At 40.6% G+C, this 19,938-nt stretch overlaps 2 protein-coding genes across 2 annotated transcripts; one reads left to right on the top strand and one right to left on the bottom strand.

Annotated features, from left to right (window-relative positions):
* The first annotated feature begins 2,235 nt into the window (after nucleotides 1-2,235).
* LOC145899174 (uncharacterized) lies at nucleotides 2,236-13,572 on the top strand. Its single transcript, XM_082987905.1, has 28 exons — nucleotides 2,236-3,102; nucleotides 3,497-3,652; nucleotides 3,838-3,946; nucleotides 4,143-4,272; nucleotides 4,340-4,440; nucleotides 4,495-4,640; nucleotides 4,834-5,010; nucleotides 5,188-5,350; nucleotides 5,613-5,853; nucleotides 5,974-6,095; nucleotides 6,295-6,447; nucleotides 6,719-6,833; nucleotides 7,561-7,849; nucleotides 8,255-8,427; nucleotides 8,953-9,139; nucleotides 9,260-9,333; nucleotides 9,574-9,661; nucleotides 9,777-9,918; nucleotides 10,257-10,357; nucleotides 10,618-10,744; nucleotides 11,039-11,228; nucleotides 11,457-11,576; nucleotides 11,818-11,923; nucleotides 12,114-12,361; nucleotides 12,419-12,480; nucleotides 12,629-12,848; nucleotides 12,974-13,135; nucleotides 13,219-13,572. Exons 1-28 carry the CDS (start codon nucleotides 2,259-2,261, stop codon nucleotides 13,312-13,314), a joined length of 4,842 nt encoding a protein of 1,613 aa, XP_082844031.1. The 5' UTR covers nucleotides 2,236-2,258; the 3' UTR covers nucleotides 13,315-13,572.
* A 184-nt stretch (nucleotides 13,573-13,756) lies between these two features.
* LOC145889135 (meiosis 1 arrest protein-like) lies at nucleotides 13,757-15,526 on the bottom strand. The gene is made up of 2 exons (XM_082980020.1): nucleotides 14,026-15,526; nucleotides 13,757-13,926 (listed from the first exon to the last, which is right to left on the bottom strand). Exons 1-2 carry the CDS (start codon nucleotides 15,524-15,526, stop codon nucleotides 13,757-13,759), a joined length of 1,671 nt encoding a protein of 556 aa, XP_082836146.1.
* Nucleotides 15,527-19,938: the final 4,412 nt, after the last annotated feature.

Genomic DNA, 19,938 nt, shown 5'->3' with positions numbered 1-19,938 from the left:
ATTTACTTTCCATTTTTCTGCCCTTTTGTTTTCCGTTTTAGCATTTCCTAATTTTTTCGAAATTTCGGTATTCCGTTTAGCAAACTGAAATTTTTGTTTCGGAAACACTCACCCGCAACTAAATAATAACAATATCAAGTAAATAAAACATTTCAACACCTTACAGGTCATTCGTTTGTCGACGAAACAATTTTCTCTTTCTACAAAGGAATGTTTTTGACGATACACGTAAGTTGCGACACCGGGATGCGTTGTAATATTGTCAATAATATGACATTACTTTTAAAAAACGCAAGAACGAATTTCACAGCTGGTGGACGAAAGAGCGACATTTCTAAACACCTGGAAAGTCGAAGTAGATAGCATTAAAAACGACGTATTTAGTTGGTAGTGAAGCATTGCATCATCGCATTAACACCAACACAATGAATGTTTTTGAATATGTCGAAAAAGTTCGGCATAATGATCTTTTACAACGCATCCTGACAAAAATATAATTCTTTGCCTCCACAAGAGTTTGTTTGTCACACAATGGACGAGACACGAAAAACGTGTTAAGAACACGGACAAGAAATCGCTTCCAGTGCGAACAAAGATCCATCTTTCACCACAAAGTGATTACATGGATAAGGCTGACAAATTCGATACCAAACCAAGGACGATAATGTTTAACGCCACAACTCGTGGCAATTTACGCAACCACAGCTTTGTGGTCACATGTTTATGTTACCCATAACTGCGAGGACAGACAAATGATGGGTCTCTGTCATACAAAGGGCGTCTCCGTAGTCTAATTTTTAAGAGCCAACCTGAGTGAAAAGCGCTTTATGACTGAAACGTGATAATTTAGGTGTGACGAATTAGCGTTAAACACCAGGGATTTACACATAGTTTTTGCGAGGTAAAATGTTGGGATTCGGTGAACGTCGGCAAGTGTTGAAACCACACCCTGACCCATTATAAGAGTTCAGTTATGTAACAACCAACCAATCACAATTTATAAATCAACGCCTCCTTGTTTAAACATGTGGTTTATTGAAAGGCAAATACGAACTGGCAGTTTTCAAAAGTTTAATGTCCATTTAAATCGTCTTGCGGAAAACTGTGGATGCAATACAGCTTATCAATAATTAAATTTAATTATTACCTCACGACGCGATACCATGCGGTTTTGCAGCACAAACATTCATGCAACAATAACACGATTATAATTCTTTTTCTCGGGTCGTTTTTGTTTTGTGGTTGCAATGAGGTTTTCGAGAAATGCCTAGGATTTTGAACATGGCGCCTCTTGTAACCGATGAATAATGTAATGTTACGTAGTTGAGACGCCAGAGATCCCCAACATAGGCCAAACATGACCAAAAACAGGTAAGATGCCCTTAAAATTAAAACCCAAAAATTTGTCCGACAGAAATCGGTTCTTCGACAGATTTGGTAACCCTAGTGCAGCAGACCAAGTGTAACAAATAAAGCATTTATATCGGGTATCAAATTTTAGGGCATTTTAAAAAAATGTAGGCTATCAACGGTATCATTTCAATTCAAACATTTCGTTTGGGCCCCTGATTTAATAACCCACATTCTTTTCATACATCAAAGACCATATTTTACTATTTCTTATTCAGTTACTGTCCATTATGCAAACGAAAAATTTTTATTAGAAAATCTCATGCCCTAAAAAATTAACGGTTCGTGATCAGGCCTTTGACACCCTTCTAGTGTAAATTAGGGCTGTTAGTCTGGATGCCAAAGGCTTGCATATTTAGTAATATAGCAAGTAACAACAATTTATTCCACCAAACACTGCCAAGAATGGGCAATGTATTTAATTACCCTAAACGCCGAAACATACGCATTCGAAGAAATAAATTGATACAGCCTGCTGTATTCACATTTACATGTTTCACATGACTGACCAACTCGTTACACGCTTGAGTAATTGTTGCTACAGAAGCTTGTCAACCAAAGCTAGCGTGATACCACAATACGGCGAAAGACCGAAACTGCTAAAAATGAAACGTCTGATATATTTTAGAGCTGTAGCTTGTGACAAAAATAAAAATCTTATTAGAAATGATACGGTAGGCAAAAATTTACTTAACCTAATGGTACAAGCAGTATAATACAGCCTACAGTATGGGCCAATAAGTCGTATAGGATTATTTTATTTATACATATAATTTTCTTCAAGAAATCATGCACCCAAGGATGTTTGTGTTATCTTAGATCTGCTCAAGTTTCTATAATATTTAAATATGAAAATATCGGAGCATCTTTCTTTGGATTCTGTGTACATTGAGCCATTGGGAGCAAGTTTTATCAAACAAAGTTTGAGGCAAATTAAAACTGACATCCAGACAAGACGCCAACCAATATGCCCCTACATTAGCAGCACCTTTGTTGACTTGGAAGAAGAGTTTAAGTTTTTGCACAGTCACACATTTGTGAAGCTCAGCGAAATCTGCCGGGAACATGGCTGCCATTTTACCCCTGTTGATGTGCGTAGAACAGCTGTGGACTTTCGATCATCCTCAGACTATCTGTTTAAAAATGCTTTGGACAATGTCCAAAAGTGTTTGCCCTTCTTTATTTGCATTGTTGGCAATCAGTATGGCTCCCACTTGCCACCGAGTAGTAAATTGCTCCTTGCTAATGAACAGCATATTAGCTCTGCAAAGGGAAGCACTTCCATAGAGAGGAATTTAATGTTTGCATCATCCCACGGTCATCCTTGGGTTTTGGATACCACCACTCAAAACTGTAGCATCATGGAATTGGAAATTCTTGCATCTTGTTTTTCCAAAGAAAGTTATTTTCCAAAGTACTGTTTTTTCTATTTCAAAGATTACTACCACAATCTTTGCAGCCACAGTAACATAGCATCTGAGACTGGATCATTGCATGAATTTGGAACTGTTTTAGAAGCTGAAAGTGACTATGCACAAGAACAATTAAATGACCTAAAACAGAGAATTATTAACAAAGGCCTCTCAGTAAAATATTTTACTTCTAAAGAAGACTTGGATGCAGCCTTATTACAGGATTGGTCGGGAGTCATTGAATCCCTTTACCCAATACCGTCAAGGGACTTTATTTCAGGTAAATACTATTGGGCAAAATTAGGCTTTAATTGTCCGCAGTTATAATGGTTTTGGAGATTTTGACAATATCTGTTTGCTTTGCAAAATCTGTGTTCTTTGCAAGTTTTTGCTGAATTTTGAAATATAATAGTTTTAATGTACAGACAAGGTATTTAAATCTTTAAATTGCTGAATGGGTGTTGATAGCATTTCTGAGTGTCTTTGATCTATTGTGTTCTGACATTGGTCACATGAAACCATTGTTAATTGACCTGTCTGGGATTGATAGGCCTACATACATTTTTAATTGCCACGGCTTTAAAAATGTTTATATTTAATGTCTTTACATGACGTCTTAAACATGACCAGTCTTTTTATTCTCAGAATTAATTTCTTTGTTTTCAACATTCTAGTTGATGAGCAGCTGGTCACCACATGGTGTAAACAGTCATACACAAATCCATACAAGAACAAGTTTTACCAGTACAGTGGGCTGCACAAAATTTTGAATTGTCTACAGTTGCATGTTAAATCAATCACTGACCACACACTGCAAGTGAAAACCCCTGGTCAGTTCGCCTCATAGTGTTGAATATATAGTCAAATCAATTGCTATTGATATAATATTCACCCTGGTATCAATTTTTGAACCATTTTATTTTTTGCTTCATAGATGTATCATTTCCTACTACAGTTGGCTGCTTACCAACTATCCCTCACAAAATAATAAATTGCATTTTTTGCATTCGTCCAGAATCACCTTGGTCATTAAGAGCAACTGAAGGTGATGATGCTCCTCTGTCTGGTCACAAACTTGGAGATGGAATTTTTTCGTCAACCACATCATTTATCCAGTCCATCAAGTGTGTAGTATAATCAACACTAACTATGTAACCAATAAAGTGCCACTTTCATGGTATCCAACACACCTACTTAAGCATACCTGACAAACACTGCTGAAGTACTTGGCAAACACTCAGCGCCCCTTAATATGGTTTTCTAGTAGTTTAAAAGGCTGTGTAATCCTTATTCTTACCGTACGCGTGCATTGTCGGCCAGACAAAGCAGCCCTTCTGTTGGATCAGACAAGGTGAAAATTTTGGTGCTTGTTGGTGATCCTGGATGTGGAAAAACAAGCTTACTTGTCAACTGGCTGCATGACTTCAAAAGCGAACACACCGACGTGTTGGTGAGCACACAACTCAGTTTCTTCGAACAATTGAAAAACTCGGTTATCAATATTACGTTTTGTGCAGGTTCTTTCGGAGTTCATTGGGTCCTCTTATCACAACTATGACGTCACCTCCATTTGTCGTTCGTGTATTCGAATTTTACGCGAAAAAAGCTGGAATCGAAAGTAAATTTTATATGCACCTTGAAACATTATCACTGGATGCTTTCTTACATTCAGGGCGCTTGAAAGTACAGATGTTCAATCGTACGAATCGCTGAAGGAAACGTTCGCAGCTTCACTCGCATGCCATCCTTGTGTTTTAGTGATTGATAGTCTCAATGACTTGAAATACGGAATGAACGAGGACATTGGAAAACTGAAAGGTGCGGTACCACACTAACTGAAATATTTAAGCAAAGTGGAGCCAATAATATGAATTGTGGTGACTATACAGCTGCACTGAAGAGACCTTATAAGTTGATAAAAACAGAATTGAAATATTTAAATTTAACCATATTAGGATTGCTTTGTGATTACCGCAATGTTAACGCATTTTTGATACCTTTCTGATCATAGGACTAGAATGGCTCCCGAAGGTAATTCCATCGAACTGTCGTCTTGTGGTTTCAACCAGACGCTCGGACCTCACCTACAAGGCTCTAAAAGCCAGGAATGATGTTCATTTCGAGTGGATGCCACCCATCAATATCAGCACTCGAGAAAAAATATTCCAAACGCTTTACCGCAAAGACGGTATATGATTGCTGATTTGTTAGGTTGCAAGGAGGTTTAATTCACGCCTTATGTTGTTTGTACATTTACTCTTCTCATTGTAGCTGATCGTTTAGCACTTAAGACGAAATTTGCAATTAGATGAAGGTAAGACCAAGTTCACCAGCAGTTCACAATTTGCTGTCTTTCTACTTGTAGCTAGAGATATTCTGGGACGGGATCTGCTGGACAAAATTTGGACCAACAGGTTAAGTGAACGACCATTGTTCCTTGCCACTCTCTCGGACTTGCTGAGATCGTGTAGAAATTCACGTGACATTTCCCAAGTCGTGGACAAGTGCACTGCCCTCAGAATTTTTAGGTAGCAAAAATTCTTCAGCGGGTAGACTTTTTTTCGGATGATTAGTTTCTTAGTGTATGACGCAAAATCTCGTTTATCATAGACCTATGCTGTAGCATTATTGCTGCCTTTCGAAAATTTAACTGTAAATTAATTTTAGAAAATATAGGTACATAGCCTAAATCTGCAAGTATTTTTATCTGTTCACTGATTCACCTAAGATGCGGTTAAAAATATAATGGAGTCGATTAGAAAAGCTGCACTCCATCCTTTTTGCGTGCAGGGATTTTTGGAAGAATGTGTTTCTGCTATGGAGCCGTCGCCACAGCTGGAACAAGCAGTCGTCAGGGCAACCAGGTTCGATACGTCTTCGTGCCGGTTCGGCTGGATGGGTATTCGACTCCCTGAAAATGATCGCGTCATCCAGAGGCGGACTCTTACCTCAGGAAATCCTTCACCTTCTGTCTTTGACCGGGTACAGAGGAAGAGCAGCCGTTACTCCCCACGATTGGAATTTGTTCCAGGTATTTCTGTCGTTTGCATCGTGTTTTCTTTTGAACAACGTTTTGCTTAGTTTTATCCATACTAATGCTTTAAATTTTTATGTTTTTCTACTTCACGGTGCGTAAAACGTGTGTGTGTAGCGTACTGCGGGCGGTGCATTGCATGTGGGACACAACGGTCTCATAACCATAGCACATGGCGACGCAAGACTGGCAATAACCTACGCTTTGCTCGGTGGAGGTCACCTCTCAGCAAGTTCCAGGTATTTTAACCCCGATCAAATAGTCATTATACCTGACAAAGGTTGTTTGTATGACAACCAATACGTCAAAGAACATTTATTGGCAAAAGATTTTTTTTTGCACTATTAATATGTCTGGCAGCCTCGGTAACAGATTATTTTACTTGTGTTTCTCATTTTTGTAATGAAAATTTTTCTTTGGTATGTTCTTGCTGATCAGCGGCTCGGCGAACGTCGAACAACGTTACCATCTGCTTCTTGGCTCTTATTTCGTCAAATATGGTTCGATGGAACGAAAGCTGGTTGAGCTCCCATGGCAACTGGAACAGGGCAAAGATTTTTCCACCCTGTGTCAAGTTCTTACGAAACCCAGGTATCAGAAAAATTCCACTTTGAGACCTACTGCAATTTTAACTGTTTCGTAAATAAAAGTGGATTGCCTTATAGGAACAACCCCACATTATTAAATAGTCGTTATTTGGATGCGTTTCGTATTTCATTACCTATTTTTGGTTTTCCATTGTTGCAAGATAAGGGAGGGGGAAAACCAGTCGTTAATTGTTTATTTTGTCAATTCATAAAAAATAGACGAATTGGAAGCTCGCTAAACGTATCCCTCAATAAACTCGACACCCGTTGTTTAGGTTTTTCAAAGCGATGTGCGAAGAATCTCAATGCAGACCGAACTTGCAAGTCGATCACCAGATGTACTGGAAGACACTTTTCGCTCAGGACTTCGATCCAGTACAGTGCTTTGAGGTTAGTTTCTATGACGCGCATTGGTAACCTCGACATTGTTCATTTTAACTGTGAAACGCGATTGGCAAAAAGGCGAATATGCTCGTGCTCATCACGACACAGAAGAAAGTTGTTTTCTTACGATTGGATATTTCGATACGCGAGTTATTGTGGCATTGTGTTAAATCCGCAAACAAAACGAAAGCTTACAAAATAAATACATCCTTTGTTTTGTTTGACAAGAATGATTTTTAACAGAAGCGTTTTTTCCAGGGTGAACTATTCACACACTTCACCTCTCGAGTGTTTGAGGGGTTTGTTTGCTTTGCGCTTTAATCCGGTTAACATTTGACATTGAAAACCCCTAAATGCTATGTACATCGCGCACGGTTCTTGATTAGATCAAGGTTTCGAATTCAAAAAATCTTAATTGTTTTTGATTGTGTCATATTTAATTGTACCATATTTAAAACTGGTCAACTAACACGCAATTACACTGATGCTGTATAATTACGTGTCATTTGACCAGCCGTTCTGGTGACGAAATAAAACCACCACGAGAAGTTATAGTTGCATCAAATTCACTTAATACCTTCAAAAATGCATCAGTACGTAAAATAGTGCTGAATAATTCCTGCGTTCATTTGTCATGTTTTTCACTATTCCTGATAAATTATTCCCCAAGTTTTGCTTGAAATATCCCGCAATGTCGGTTCCTGGGACATTGAACCATCTTACGTTTTTGCAGCTCATCAAAAACCAGGCAACTGAAGAATCCCCAAACATCCTCGGATCTAAGGAGTCACGACGAACGAGTGCCGCTACACAAGTTCACGATGGAAGAAGACTTCTTCCCGGCATGTTGTCACTGAGGGCTCCTTCCTTGATTATCATTACACAGCATGATGATGCACACTCCCTCTACAGGAGCACTGAGGAGAGCCGGTCTGAGACGGAAGACCGGGATTTTAGTGAGGCGGAGAGCTTCGCTTTCTTCATCACCGAACCCGAGGCCGAACACCAAATGACGATCGGCGGTAAGTTGGAAAGAGGCGCAAATAATAATTTGCCGTGTGTATGCCGAAATAAAAGGAACGGAAGGCAAAATATTTTTTTACTTTACACTGCGATTGAAGCACACAAAAACTTGCGTTTTGGAGTTCGTTGTTAAACAGTATATGAAAATAGCATTAGTTGGGTGCAAAATAAGTGAGACTAATAACTTTGAATAAAATATTAACAGCATCTTAGCTTTGACTTTTTTATTCAAAAAATAGCATTAATTGACTGAATAAGACAACAATGTGGGGAAGAGCGAATTTTTCTTGCTGTATTCAAACGAATCTAAACATTACGAATTCTATGGAATATTATACAGCTCATAAATGTAGAAGCAAGGGAAATTTCCTTACAAGCTTTTTATTTATGTATTTTTTTTCTAGGATGGAGTGCGAATGAAGGAGATCCCGAAAACCAGATAGACGTTTCGATGTTTGGCGAAGACGAACTTTTTGATCTTCACTTCTACATCGCCTGGTTTCTTGTTCAACTCGGGGATAAATGCCAAGAGTACGGCGAACAGAAAGCCACGGAACTGCAACAGCTGCTTGAGCAAGTAAGGACAAATACGACTGCCACAAATTTTGGGAAATTTTTCTTATTTCTACAAGCAATTTTATCCTGACTTTCTGAATTTGATAAAATTGTTTTTACCCAACTGTCTTTGAAGCAATTCACAAATTTAAAAAGATTTTCATGCCGCCCTTACACCCCCAAAAAAGTTTAAAATGTCCTGCTCTGAACGGAAAAATGAACGACATATCGTTATTTACATACACATTTTTTAGTTAGAATTGAAACCAATTGTCGCACTGAAGCAAATACAAATTCAATTCCACAAAGCAGAATAAATGTTAGAAGTACTTGCTTTGTAGATTCGTCACTGATTGAATGAAATTTATGTTTGTGCAATTTTAGCTGCAAAAAGTGATTAAACCACCGCTGGAGTATTAGTATGTACGCCAACCAAACATGTTAACTTTGACAGTAAACTGAAATTAATGCTTCTACTACCATATACAATATTTTATGTCAACAACGTAACTTTGTCGTAACCAGTAACCATATTACTGCTTTCCAGTCTCGCCCCCTTTCAAGCTCGCAGCAACTCACACTCTTCCGTCTTATTTATCTGAGAACCGGAAACTTCGGTGAACAACTGCATGGCTCGGACCTACTGAGGCAGGCGCTGGAAACGTATGAAGAACTATCCATCAGAACTATGGGACTATCTATGTTCACAAAAAGAAACCTTCTACTGGCGAAAGGTGCAGTTAGATAGTGTGGTAATTGTTCTAATTCGCCTAAAAACGTTAGGTTTGCAGCTTAATGTTAAAAAGATCGAAAAATGACACCTGGCGTTTTTATTCAGCTAGTTTTTTCTTCAGGTGAGCTTTCCCTTCGTCTTGCTAAGATTCTCGTCGTCGACTGCGATTTTGAACATGCTCATCAGCTGATCGTGGTATTTATTTGCCTTTACTGCTTGTCCATATTGATAGTAGCCATTAGAAGATGTTAAAATATGTATTCATAAGTGTAGCAGCAACCAAAACCATACATTGTGTTTTACTTTTGGAATTCACTTCTGATGCAAGTTTCAGAATGATATTAAAATTTTTCATTTATAAGTACAATATATGTTCCTTTTGTTAAATAGTTAAATCTACTTTCCAATAAATAGAAAAACTTTATCTCATTTTAGGATTCGTTCAGGATTATGCAGAAGTGCGGAAGTGTTTGTGGTCAGGCTTACGCAGAAGTTGTCTTCGGAGAACTTCTGCAATCTCAAGGTAGGACAATCATCATTTACTTGCAGACACTGGACTGCCTAAAACAACCACTGCTTGTGGCACAGTTTAGGAACATATAAAAGTTTCTGCTGGCGGCTACAGTTTTTTTGTTCAGGAATGTTCGAAGAGGCAGTGAACATGACCAACCGGGGTTTGCAAACTTTTACCAAATGGTTTGGCAGCATGGAGTTGGTCGTTGCTTACACCCTACTTGAACTAGCCAACATTTACGCTACCTTGCCTGATGAAAGCGGAGAGTAAGTGAAACGCATGTCACAAACACAGTAGCCAACATACTCTTAACCGCAAAATAGTGTGTGCATGTACAGAGAATTTATCGTTTATCCGTTACTTGACGTTGGTGTATGCCTAAATTAAGTCAAACCTGTATCTCTAGTTATCTTGCATTTGTATTTAAATTTATTTAAATTATAAATTTATTTCTATTTGAATTAAATTAAAAACCAATCTAACATATTTGCAACAGAATTAAGTCAACTGTGTGTGATTGAAATTTGTGTTTGTGACGTAACACACGGATAGTAGTTGTTATCTAGTTACTACAGTGCATCACCAATTTTCCATTTGCAAAAAGAAATTCGAAGCGAAAAGCAATGTTGGCCTTGAAGCAGGCATTGGAAGTGTTCGATTTCAACAAAAGGAAAATAGAAGCCGCACAAGCAGCTAATCGAATCGGTAGGTGACCGTAAGAAGTGCACAGTCGTAAAATATTTAAATGCGAAACTTTGATCACGTATTTGTCGCTGGCATCGAAGTTGACTGAACTTATTTTTTTGTATTTTTCTGTGCGGTAAACCAAACCACAAACTGACAAAACCACTCCAAAACAGTTAACAAATTGCTAAGTTTAGGTATTTTAAAATCAAAAGCAATTGCGTAAAGAGAATGTCTAAGACGTGTTACCTATGTATGATTGTAATAATCATTTATCTCAGGACATCTGCTTGCAAGTGAGGGAAGCCTCCGAAGCAAAATCGAAGCTGAAGAATGTTTTGATCGTGCTCTTGACACCTTTATAACAAGCGGGGTAGACGACAACGCAAAACTTCGTCAAATTCAGTCGTGAGTAAATCTTTATGTAGGATATGTTGGAGTTTGACGTCATAATATAAGAAGTCTACCTATAGAGTTTGAATTAGCTTTGGCGAATTGTCCAACTGCATTATGACAAACTTTACCAAAAAGTAAAGGCTATTTGAAAGTTTTTAAAACTCTTTGGCAATATTCACACCACGACACAACTGGCAACGGAGCACTGTTTTAGCGAATTCTACGTCGTTACCATGCCTACAAACTTGAACATAAACTTCCAGAGCGAGTTGCTATCGCTTATAATTCTATACTATATTGCAACAGTAGCTGGAAAGAGACAGCCAACGACTTGCGCTTGGGCCGCTACACACACGGAAGTGCAAAACCGAGAGACGTGAGAAGCCCAGAACGCCCCTTTAGCTCCCTCTCGTGGCACCATCGTGACCTCGATAAGTTGTCTGTGTGTGCGAGCAGTGTGACTCTCGCACCTTCAACTGCACGAACAAACGAACAAGTAACTTTTACAGCCTGTTTAACACCGATGCTTTCGAAACGTGATTCGAAGTTTGGTAATGAGAACACGATTTCGTGAAATAATCTTGTTTCAAAAAGGCTAAATGCAATTTAAGGATAAACTTCACGTTTCATAAAACAGTAAATCTATCAAAGTATGTGATCTCCACTTATTACTGTCATTTAGAGAAAGTGGGAACTCCCATCACTTAATTCGACTTTATTGCAGACCCTGCGAAGTAGCAGCGGAAAACTTTCATCCAGTTCCAGTCGATCGTACAGTCCCTTCAGTACGCGTTCAGTCGGTAACTACGTGCTTGTTACTCCGAGAAACCAGAGTGCACGCAGGGTCAGTGAAATGCCATCTTCGATCATGTTTATAATTCTTAAGTTTTTTTGCTGCTGTTACGATTGAACATGCCTGCAAACGTGGCGTAGATTTAACTCAATCGGCAACCTGGTTGCTTGATGGTCATGCTTTCGGTGGCGGAACCTTTGTTTATTTCAAATGGCTTAAACGCGGACGTGTGCTTGTAATAATGAAACAAATAAAAAGATCACATCGGATCATTTCTACAAACCTTTTGCAGGTGAAGTCAAAGGCAAGCCTGTATTCGTTGCGCGCGAGATCCCTTCCCACCACTGGTAGTTCTTCGGGTTTGGAGGGAAAAGATTCGGAGTTTACGATGAATGATAGTGAGTAAAATTATCGCGTTTATTTAAAAAAATCTTAGTTTCTTTTCTTTGTTTTCAATCAAGATTTTTTTTTCTTGATTATTGTTACCTTGTCCGATAAGTCACTTCAGCTGTACTTTGTTGCTATTTCACAATCAGATTTAACGCCCTCAGAACCAAACTTTAAATACGAATAAAACCATTACCACAGGTAAACATCGACACATTGCGGTCGAACATTCGTCCCGTTCGCTGCCGGAAAGTGGCGCTAGAGGGGCGGCCAGTGATCGTCCAGACGTGGTGGAAGGCAAGGAAGTCCCTGTTATCATCGTGCCAGCTGGGCGCAACAGTCGACTTTCTGTGAAACTAGACCTCGAGGAATGGGAAAGAGCATCTCGTCACGTGACCGATGACGTAGACGACCGTATATATATCACTGAGCCCCAGACCCGATCCGAGGTAAAAAATAATCGTATGCGTAGGAATGGAAGCGAAAATAAAAGTTTTTTTGTTCAGGCAAGTTCCGCGAAGCGTAGTGCACGTGCGAGTTCGAGAGTGACGCCCCGGCAAAACCAAAGGTAAAATATTTACATCACATACCCCTACTTACGCAGACTAACATCACCAACTACAGACAATGTTCCAATAAAAATAAACGTACTGCAATATACCTTAATCGAGTTTATAGACGGAGAACAAAAAAAGAAACCAAAGAGTTATGTTTAGAAACTCGCTTCACCAATTTTACTGTAACTACCGCGCTGGACCCAACCACCTCTCTTTGACCGTTCACGGCCCGCACAGTTCCGTGTCTGACGTATTACCCTCTCCGCCCTCACCACGCCCTACAGTTCGATCAACCGGCATCTGCCATGACTCAGCCTGGTTTCACGTCCCAGGGAGGTACCCGCGCCCCGGAGAAGTCTTGCCCCGCAAACGGAGTCAGGTATAGACGCTGTTGCGTTCAGTGCTTGATCATGTTGCGTTAAGTGCTTGATACGTAAGTTTATTCTTTTACAGGAGTCCACACAAGTTTAATTACTTTAATAAGTTTAATTACCTTCTTTACAGCGCCCCACCAGTGTGGGTTCGTCGCATCGCTTTACGCCACACTCAAGTCGTTCTTTCGTTACGTCACGCAATGATGACGACACGGCGAAGAGTCTGCCTGAGCAAGTGTCAACACGCAGTTTGCCGAGTGCCCTGAAACGCCAAAGCACGTCGCAACAGTCGGTGAGCACACGAAACCGGAAATTCTTATTTTCTGAAAAATATCCAAACAGCAAATACCGATTTTTTGTTGTTTCTGTGTGCAGAACCGAACAATTGTAGAGCTGCCAATATACGAGGAGATGGGAGATGCAAGCGACGGCGAAGAGTTTGCCAGTATTGCAGGCGCAAGTTATGCATAGATATTCTGCCACTCACCACCTAACAGTCGACATCTGTCCAATTCACCTCTTCTTTCGTTGCATGCCGCCAACTTAAACTTCTACCTATAAACTTGCTTTTTGTCACACTTATGCAAACGACCAGCAAGCACCTCCACGCCAAGAGATTTTTTGGGAATTTGTTGCAAATGTTTGTAATTGCCTTCACAACGAGTTCTTTGTTTTTTCAGATATAACCGCACCAAACACTGTTTGAACAATTGGCACTGTGAAAACACCTGATGCATGATGTTGTTTGTATTATAATCGCATGAGAAAAATAAACGCAAAATCAAAAACAAAAAACGTCAAAGCAACGTTGGGGTTTAAGTATAAAGTACATGGACAAAGAAGTAGTTGCAAACTGATAAAAACACTTCTCAGAAAACAGAACAAAAACAGACTAGTTTATATGTTGACCTCCTCAAAAATTGGGGAAATCAGGAAAGGTGACAGATTTTCTTGATGGTAATCTAATTGTGTCGTCACTGTATGGATCGGTAGTCCTTGATACCTCATTGTCTGAAGTACTTTCCCTGTTTCTTATCGCTGTAACCGGGTCCTGCCTCGGCGCAGTAAATCTCGCAGCTTTACCTGCAAGTAGTAACTTGGGTATTTAGAACAGCATCTAAAAAAGTGACTCGTTAAACATGCGACGGTCTTTTTGGAAATGTACGTTCATGCATAACTTACCAGTGAGAACAGGTTTCTGTTGTTGATAGCCAGTGTCTCGCTTTGCGCCACATCTCGGACCTTTTGTCGTTGATCCCTTTTTGCTCGTAGCATTTGCACCCCGTGGGGCTTGTGCGCGCAAGTTTTTCTTTAATGCTCGCGTGAGGTCGCAATTGAGTAGTAGTGGGTTGTACGAAGGGTCAAGTTCAACGTTTTCAAAGGCAGTAATTATTTCATTGTTAACTTCTTCTGAAACATCGTCCCATTGTGACTTCAGCGGCATGCGGCACGTCATCAACACACCCCGCGAAGCAATTGGTTTGACGAGCAAGCATCCAAGATTGTCAGAGGCCATGATGACAAAGAACGGTCGTGGAGCGCCGACGCCTGCAAACGTGTTGTTTTCACATATCAGACACTGCTGTTTGTGCGCTAGGGTGCGGCAGAGAGCATCAAATCGATGGCGGTTTATTTCAATTTCGTCCCATTCCATTTGCCAGCAACTTGAGCTGCAAATCATGGCAGGAGTTCCGAAGATCACAGATTCACACACGCTTTCAGTAGGTGTTCGTCGAATCACTTTTAAGATAGCGACCGGGCAACCATCCATGGTTTTTGCGTTTTGGCGCGCGTTCAAGTAAGGCTGTTTCTTACCGTCGCCGTGATTGGGTGTAAGCTGATAACAGCGACTGAACGGTATTTCAGAAACGTCAAATAGTCTCTCTGTGGCGTCACATTTTATGGATATTAAATCGTTTTCAGGCATTGGGCCACGTAACTGCAATTGCAAGTGCTCCCGGTCTGTGCTTTTATCTACAAACCACTGTTTTAACTTGTTTTCAATGCTTAAAACATCGCATTCTATATCCACAACTTCCAACAATCCACCAGTGTCGTCGACTTGCGACTGTGTCACTGTGCCATCAACAGCGTCATTTTCACCACTTTCGGTACATGACTTTCTGGCATTGTTAAAACAGAAGACTTCAATATGGCGGACATCAGGCATGCACAATTTCTCAATTGACTGCACAATACATCTTCGAATGTCACTTGATTTGTGTGTTGTCACAAACGTTATTTCAAAGTTGCTGCTACAACCAGTTTCTTGCTTCAATTTTTGGTACTGCGCATAAGCATCTTTCAAGCCCCGCTCAATGGCTTTTGCATCAGTCTGGTATGTGTTTTGGGCATTCTGATCGCAGTCATGACTAGTTCGTCTCAATTCTTGTAGACTCGATTCTATCCGTGAAAACGATGCTTTGTTCACATGTTGGGCAGCAAACAACACTTCTATATACGGAGTAATTGCCAGCAAACAAAAATATGGAACTCTTCGTGATCCACTGCTTAAACTGCATATTAAACAAAATACATTGCTTAATCCCTCACACAGTACCTCTAATGACTCATTGGTAAATTTGGAAGTTAAATCCACTATCATACAATGTACTGGCTGTCGGGCAAATGGAAACCTTTTAACCAGGGAAGGTGTCTCTCTTCGCAGAAATCCAGCGCTCATTTTTAATGTGGTCTTGGCCTCCAATGTTTAGTTTGTGTTGTGGCTGTGCGATGTACAAGAACATTTCCCTTTGTTTCGTCACACCCTACATGGGGACACAATTACAATGCTAACACTTCGTGAAATAATTGTGACTTTTATATGATGTAAGTTCATCCAGAGGTGTTCTGCACACTGCCTCTGTTAAGATTGTACGATGTGTAGGTGACTAATTAGATATTATCCAATCTTCGTAAGCGCGAAAGCGACTTTTACGAAATCAAATGTCATCAAAACACGCCTTCGACACTCAACTTATGACAAGGAAAAGCTTTCAGTTAGTTACCTAACCTATAGTAGACCTGTGGGTCACGTTTGCTTACAGATGTGCAAAGTGCACCCGCGGTTGCGCTTTTGTTTTCCTCATACTAATAAAGGTAACGGCAAGATGACATTAATCAAGCCTCGATTAAAATTTGCAAAGTAAATAGCTCAAGTGTCAGAAGATTATCAGAAGCTTTCTCTGGCGTCCCGTCGCAGCGCGTTAACTCCGCGAGATGTAGTCCGGCCACCATTTATCAATATTCTCGCGTTTGCTGAACAATTAAATTTGCCGAGGCATTGCAGCTCAACGTTGCCCTGAGTGCTCGCGTGTCGGGTGGGCGCGTTTGATTTTTAATTATTAATATGTCATGGCGGTCATTTAATAGCCGGACACAGTCGCCAATGACGTGTGCAAACAAGTTGGTGTTGATTCGCCACTCGAAGCTTATCGCGATCCGTGGAACCTTTACAAACGCGACTTTCCTGGCGGTTTGTTTTTAGGTGCCGCTGAAGGGGATTTATCGAACACAGCATGACAACTTCAAGCCGTCGCTGGAATGCCGCTGACGCACGATCGTACGCTTCAGGTGGGTTTTACTCAGCACAAAAATATCGACCTTAGTAAATCAGTCAGGTTTAAATTTCATTTGTTTCGCTTTCATCAGTATATCAACACGCAATAATATTAGCCCATTTCCTTCAAGAGCTCGGATGATAAAAATGTTCCTTATTAAAACCGAAAGTGAAGCCTGCAGAGCTTATGGTGGAAGACAGCAAACATATCAGTGCGCGCAGCGGGCCGTCCAAATTAACCATCTGCTAACGGTCGCAGATAAATTCGATTTTGTCACATCGACGTTATTATTTTATTTATTGTGGTGCGCTGCAGTCGATGGCACGCGAATATCGCGCGAGCGTTCGAATGGAACAAATTGCGTTACCTGTTTCAAGCAATCCCTAGGCGGTGCTTGGTCCTTATAGCGAACGATGGACGGACGGAGATAAACTGCGATTAAACCAACAGTGTATTGGCCCGTTAATATTGGCCAAATGAACCGGGCCCTAGGGGAGCGGCGGTCATTGTGTTTCATATTCGCTTCGTTTGTTGTGTTAGCCACTCGACGGGCGCCTGTCATGGCTCGGTGTTGCTGACAGGTTGGTTAGCCGGAAGTGTATTGACCGACATCATGATGCGCAAGGTCGATTCTCGTTGTAAGAAGGTGCATTCAGCAGGGATTCATTCAATGACAAGGCCATTATTGCGTCTTGGAGATCGCAGCTTTAATGCAAATTTAGCTATGAAACTAGGAAAATTGTAAATATCATTTTTTAACAACGCAGTAAATTTTTATGCAATCGTATTTTTTAACATTGAAATGTCATTATTTTGTGAAATATAATCACGATAATTTCAATAAAAAACCTCGATTTAAACCATGATGTAAAAATATTATTATTGCGGGTGTTCAAAATTTTCGCAATTAAAATAGAAGATTGAATATTGTAATATATGCGGTAGATTAAAACTTTAAGCAATAATATATATTCAATAACTGCCAGTGTTTAATACACCGATGAGAAGTTAATCATCGCCATCTTGATAAGAATTAGGAGACGGCAAATTCTCATTCCAGGCAAAGTGCGCAAGTCGGGGCAGAGAGATGACACGGTGCCTTTGAGGAATATATCTATTGGTTTGGGTACAAGAGTTTAATTTGCCGATAACGGTGATAAGACAGGGGGAGAAAAAGGTCTTGCAAGTCCGCGCGACTGTAAAAGTCTCAACACACTTTCACTCCTACTCAGTACAGCTCAATTTGCAGAGATTTTGATCATTTACTAACAATATTCAAATGACGTTGATAATATTATCGTTTGGACGATAAACAGCGACCGTATTGCTTTTTGGCAGGTGGCCAAGGAGGGCAGCCGCCATGTGATGTATAAACCTACTTTCCGGGCAAAAGGGCGAGGTGCTGGGCCGTTTGTTGGCTCATACCACTTCACGTCTGGAAATATCTCGCCATTTATTGATGCAGCGACAGAAACAAACAGGTTAATGCGGCTCGCGCCCCTCTTGAAGTCGACCTATGCGCTCATCATAAAAGCGCACCGCTATTAATGCACAGTGCATTGTATGTTCTGAGCCTCAAGGGCAATTAACGCCGCTCAGTTCGTGTTTGATCGCCACACCAACTTGTGAAAGGTGAAGTGTTTGCTACACGTAATAATTGTTTCCGATGTTCGAGACCAGCAATTGCTGTTACAACCGCCTTGCACGCAAACCATTCAAGTGTTTATTATATTGCAATCATTCAATAGGTACCTTCCTGTGTACGCCCATGCATCGGTGCTCTGCTAAGACTCGTGTAAACGCGCAACGCACGCAGTTAATACTATCGTTGATCAGGAGTGGAGCCAGGAGAAACGGAAGTCGCCATCTCCCCACAAGCGCATCATGCGACATTGCAAATGACTGTCATCGCGATCTGAAATGTTGCCGATAAGGCTAGAGATAGGGAGATTGGTAATTACGGAGGTCTTCGCCAAAGGGCTTCTTCGCAAGTTTACTGGCTTGATCAGATTTTAGCTTTGGCTGTTCAGCACAGCGTTTTGTCAGGACGGGTGCGCGTTGGCGGATTTCCTACTTCAGTATTATGTTATTCCAATTCCATTTATTTATACTATGGGTGAAAATTAATCTTTGAAAGGGCCTTACGGTGTCATAAAAAGGACAATTTATTGCGCATAATCAATGTATACAAACACAGGTCAGAAATTGTCTATCATCAGTTTAAAAGAAGTAGTTTTACATAGTCGTATGTGCATTTTTGGTGCGTTCAAAAACTAGCAGTTAGTTTTATTGAACATTCCGCGAATTATGTGTTTGTTTATAGACATGTCAGCAACAGGTCGTGCCACCGGAAAATGAATTATAGGCACTTCGGCGGCATTAATCTGCTGCTGAAATTTGCTTTTGATTTAAAAATGTCGCACACGATGTAGAACAATATTTATGTAGCCCACAAAAGAGGTTTGCTGCCGCAAAGACCTATTGGTGTTGGCACTCACGACAGGCCGATAAGTTGAGAAAACACATTTGAGTTTTTGATAAGACTTGTTTTCTCCAACAGGTGCTTGCCTGCTGGTCAATGTGATGTTTGGCATCACCTCAACAAATGCGCTGGGCAATAAATTAATCGGCCGATGGAATAAAAAGAGCTTAACACGCGGCACATTGTTTGGAAAAGAGCTCGCGCTTGCTACTGTTTGTCGCAACCGACCGCGCGCCGACCGTGTCACTTTATGGATGAATAATGGCGTTTGCTTTGCGTGAAAAACTGCCTGTGTCTACAAGCAGCAGGGATCTGCGACCAGTGGGTTCTTGCGACTGCCGCGGCGTCGAGTGCATTCGAAAGTCCGTCCCGTCTGTTTTGACCGTGATTGTAATAACTTGTCTTCGAAGCGATGCAAGGCCTGAGATAGTTAAACAACTTCGCTTGCTACCAAACGCATGGAATCCCGAAATTGCACCAGAAAAAGTGCGCCAGATGTCGATTATAGTGGCATGCTGGGTCATATGAAATTCTTACGCTTTGTGTGCTTATTGACGCGCCCCTCCAAGATATCGAATTAATTAATTGCGGCAATAAATTTCGATGCTCGGCGTAGTGCGGATGCTTGTTTCGCGAGGTAAATATTGCTGTTTCATTTGTCACGAGGCAATAATTAACATATCGGTCTCTTTAATAACGAGAACAAACATTGGCGCAAAACAATAGCGACTTGTACAGCTTCTAGCAAGCACGCAGTACACGTTTCCTACCCCTTTACGTAAAAAACATTTTCAAAATCAACGTGGTACAAGTTGCATATCGATATGTTCTCATCTGTGTATTTTCATGAACACCATGAATCGCGTTTTGTCTTTAAATGACAACATGCACGCAAATCTACAGCACAATTTTTCAGGACTTTTTTGTGCTGAAATCATTGTTAGAAAGGGCAGTTCGTCCAAGTATTGTCAGATCGAACAGGGTGAAACCATTGAACTTGACCCGAAGTATATGCGAGAGGAGTCGATACAGTAACCTTCTTGACTGGTCAAT

This window comes from Ascidia mentula, chromosome 1 (genome assembly GCF_947561715.1).
Source record: "Ascidia mentula chromosome 1, kaAscMent1.1, whole genome shotgun sequence".
NCBI classification, from domain to species: Eukaryota; Metazoa; Chordata; class Ascidiacea; order Phlebobranchia; family Ascidiidae; genus Ascidia; species Ascidia mentula.
This window is presented reverse-complemented; position numbering and strand designations above follow the sequence as displayed.

Bases quoted from the DNA above. Each gene is read 5' to 3' on its own strand.
- LOC145899174 (XM_082987905.1), top strand. From the start codon at position 2,259: ATGAAAATATCGGAGCATCTTTCTTTGGATTCTGTGTACATTGAGCCA. The intron at 4,441-4,494 runs GTAAATTTTATA...TCTTACATTCAG, and splicing joins GAAAAAAGCTGGAATCGAAA to GGCGCTTGAAAGTACAGATG. The intron at 12,362-12,418 runs GTAAAAAATAAT...TTTTTTGTTCAG, and splicing joins AGCCCCAGACCCGATCCGAG to GCAAGTTCCGCGAAGCGTAG.
- LOC145889135 (XM_082980020.1), bottom strand. From the start codon at position 15,526: ATGAGCGCTGGATTTCTGCGAAGAGAGACACCTTCCCTGGTTAAAAGG. The intron at 13,927-14,025 runs GTAAGTTATGCA...TACTACTTGCAG, and splicing joins ACAGAAACCTGTTCTCACTG to GTAAAGCTGCGAGATTTACT.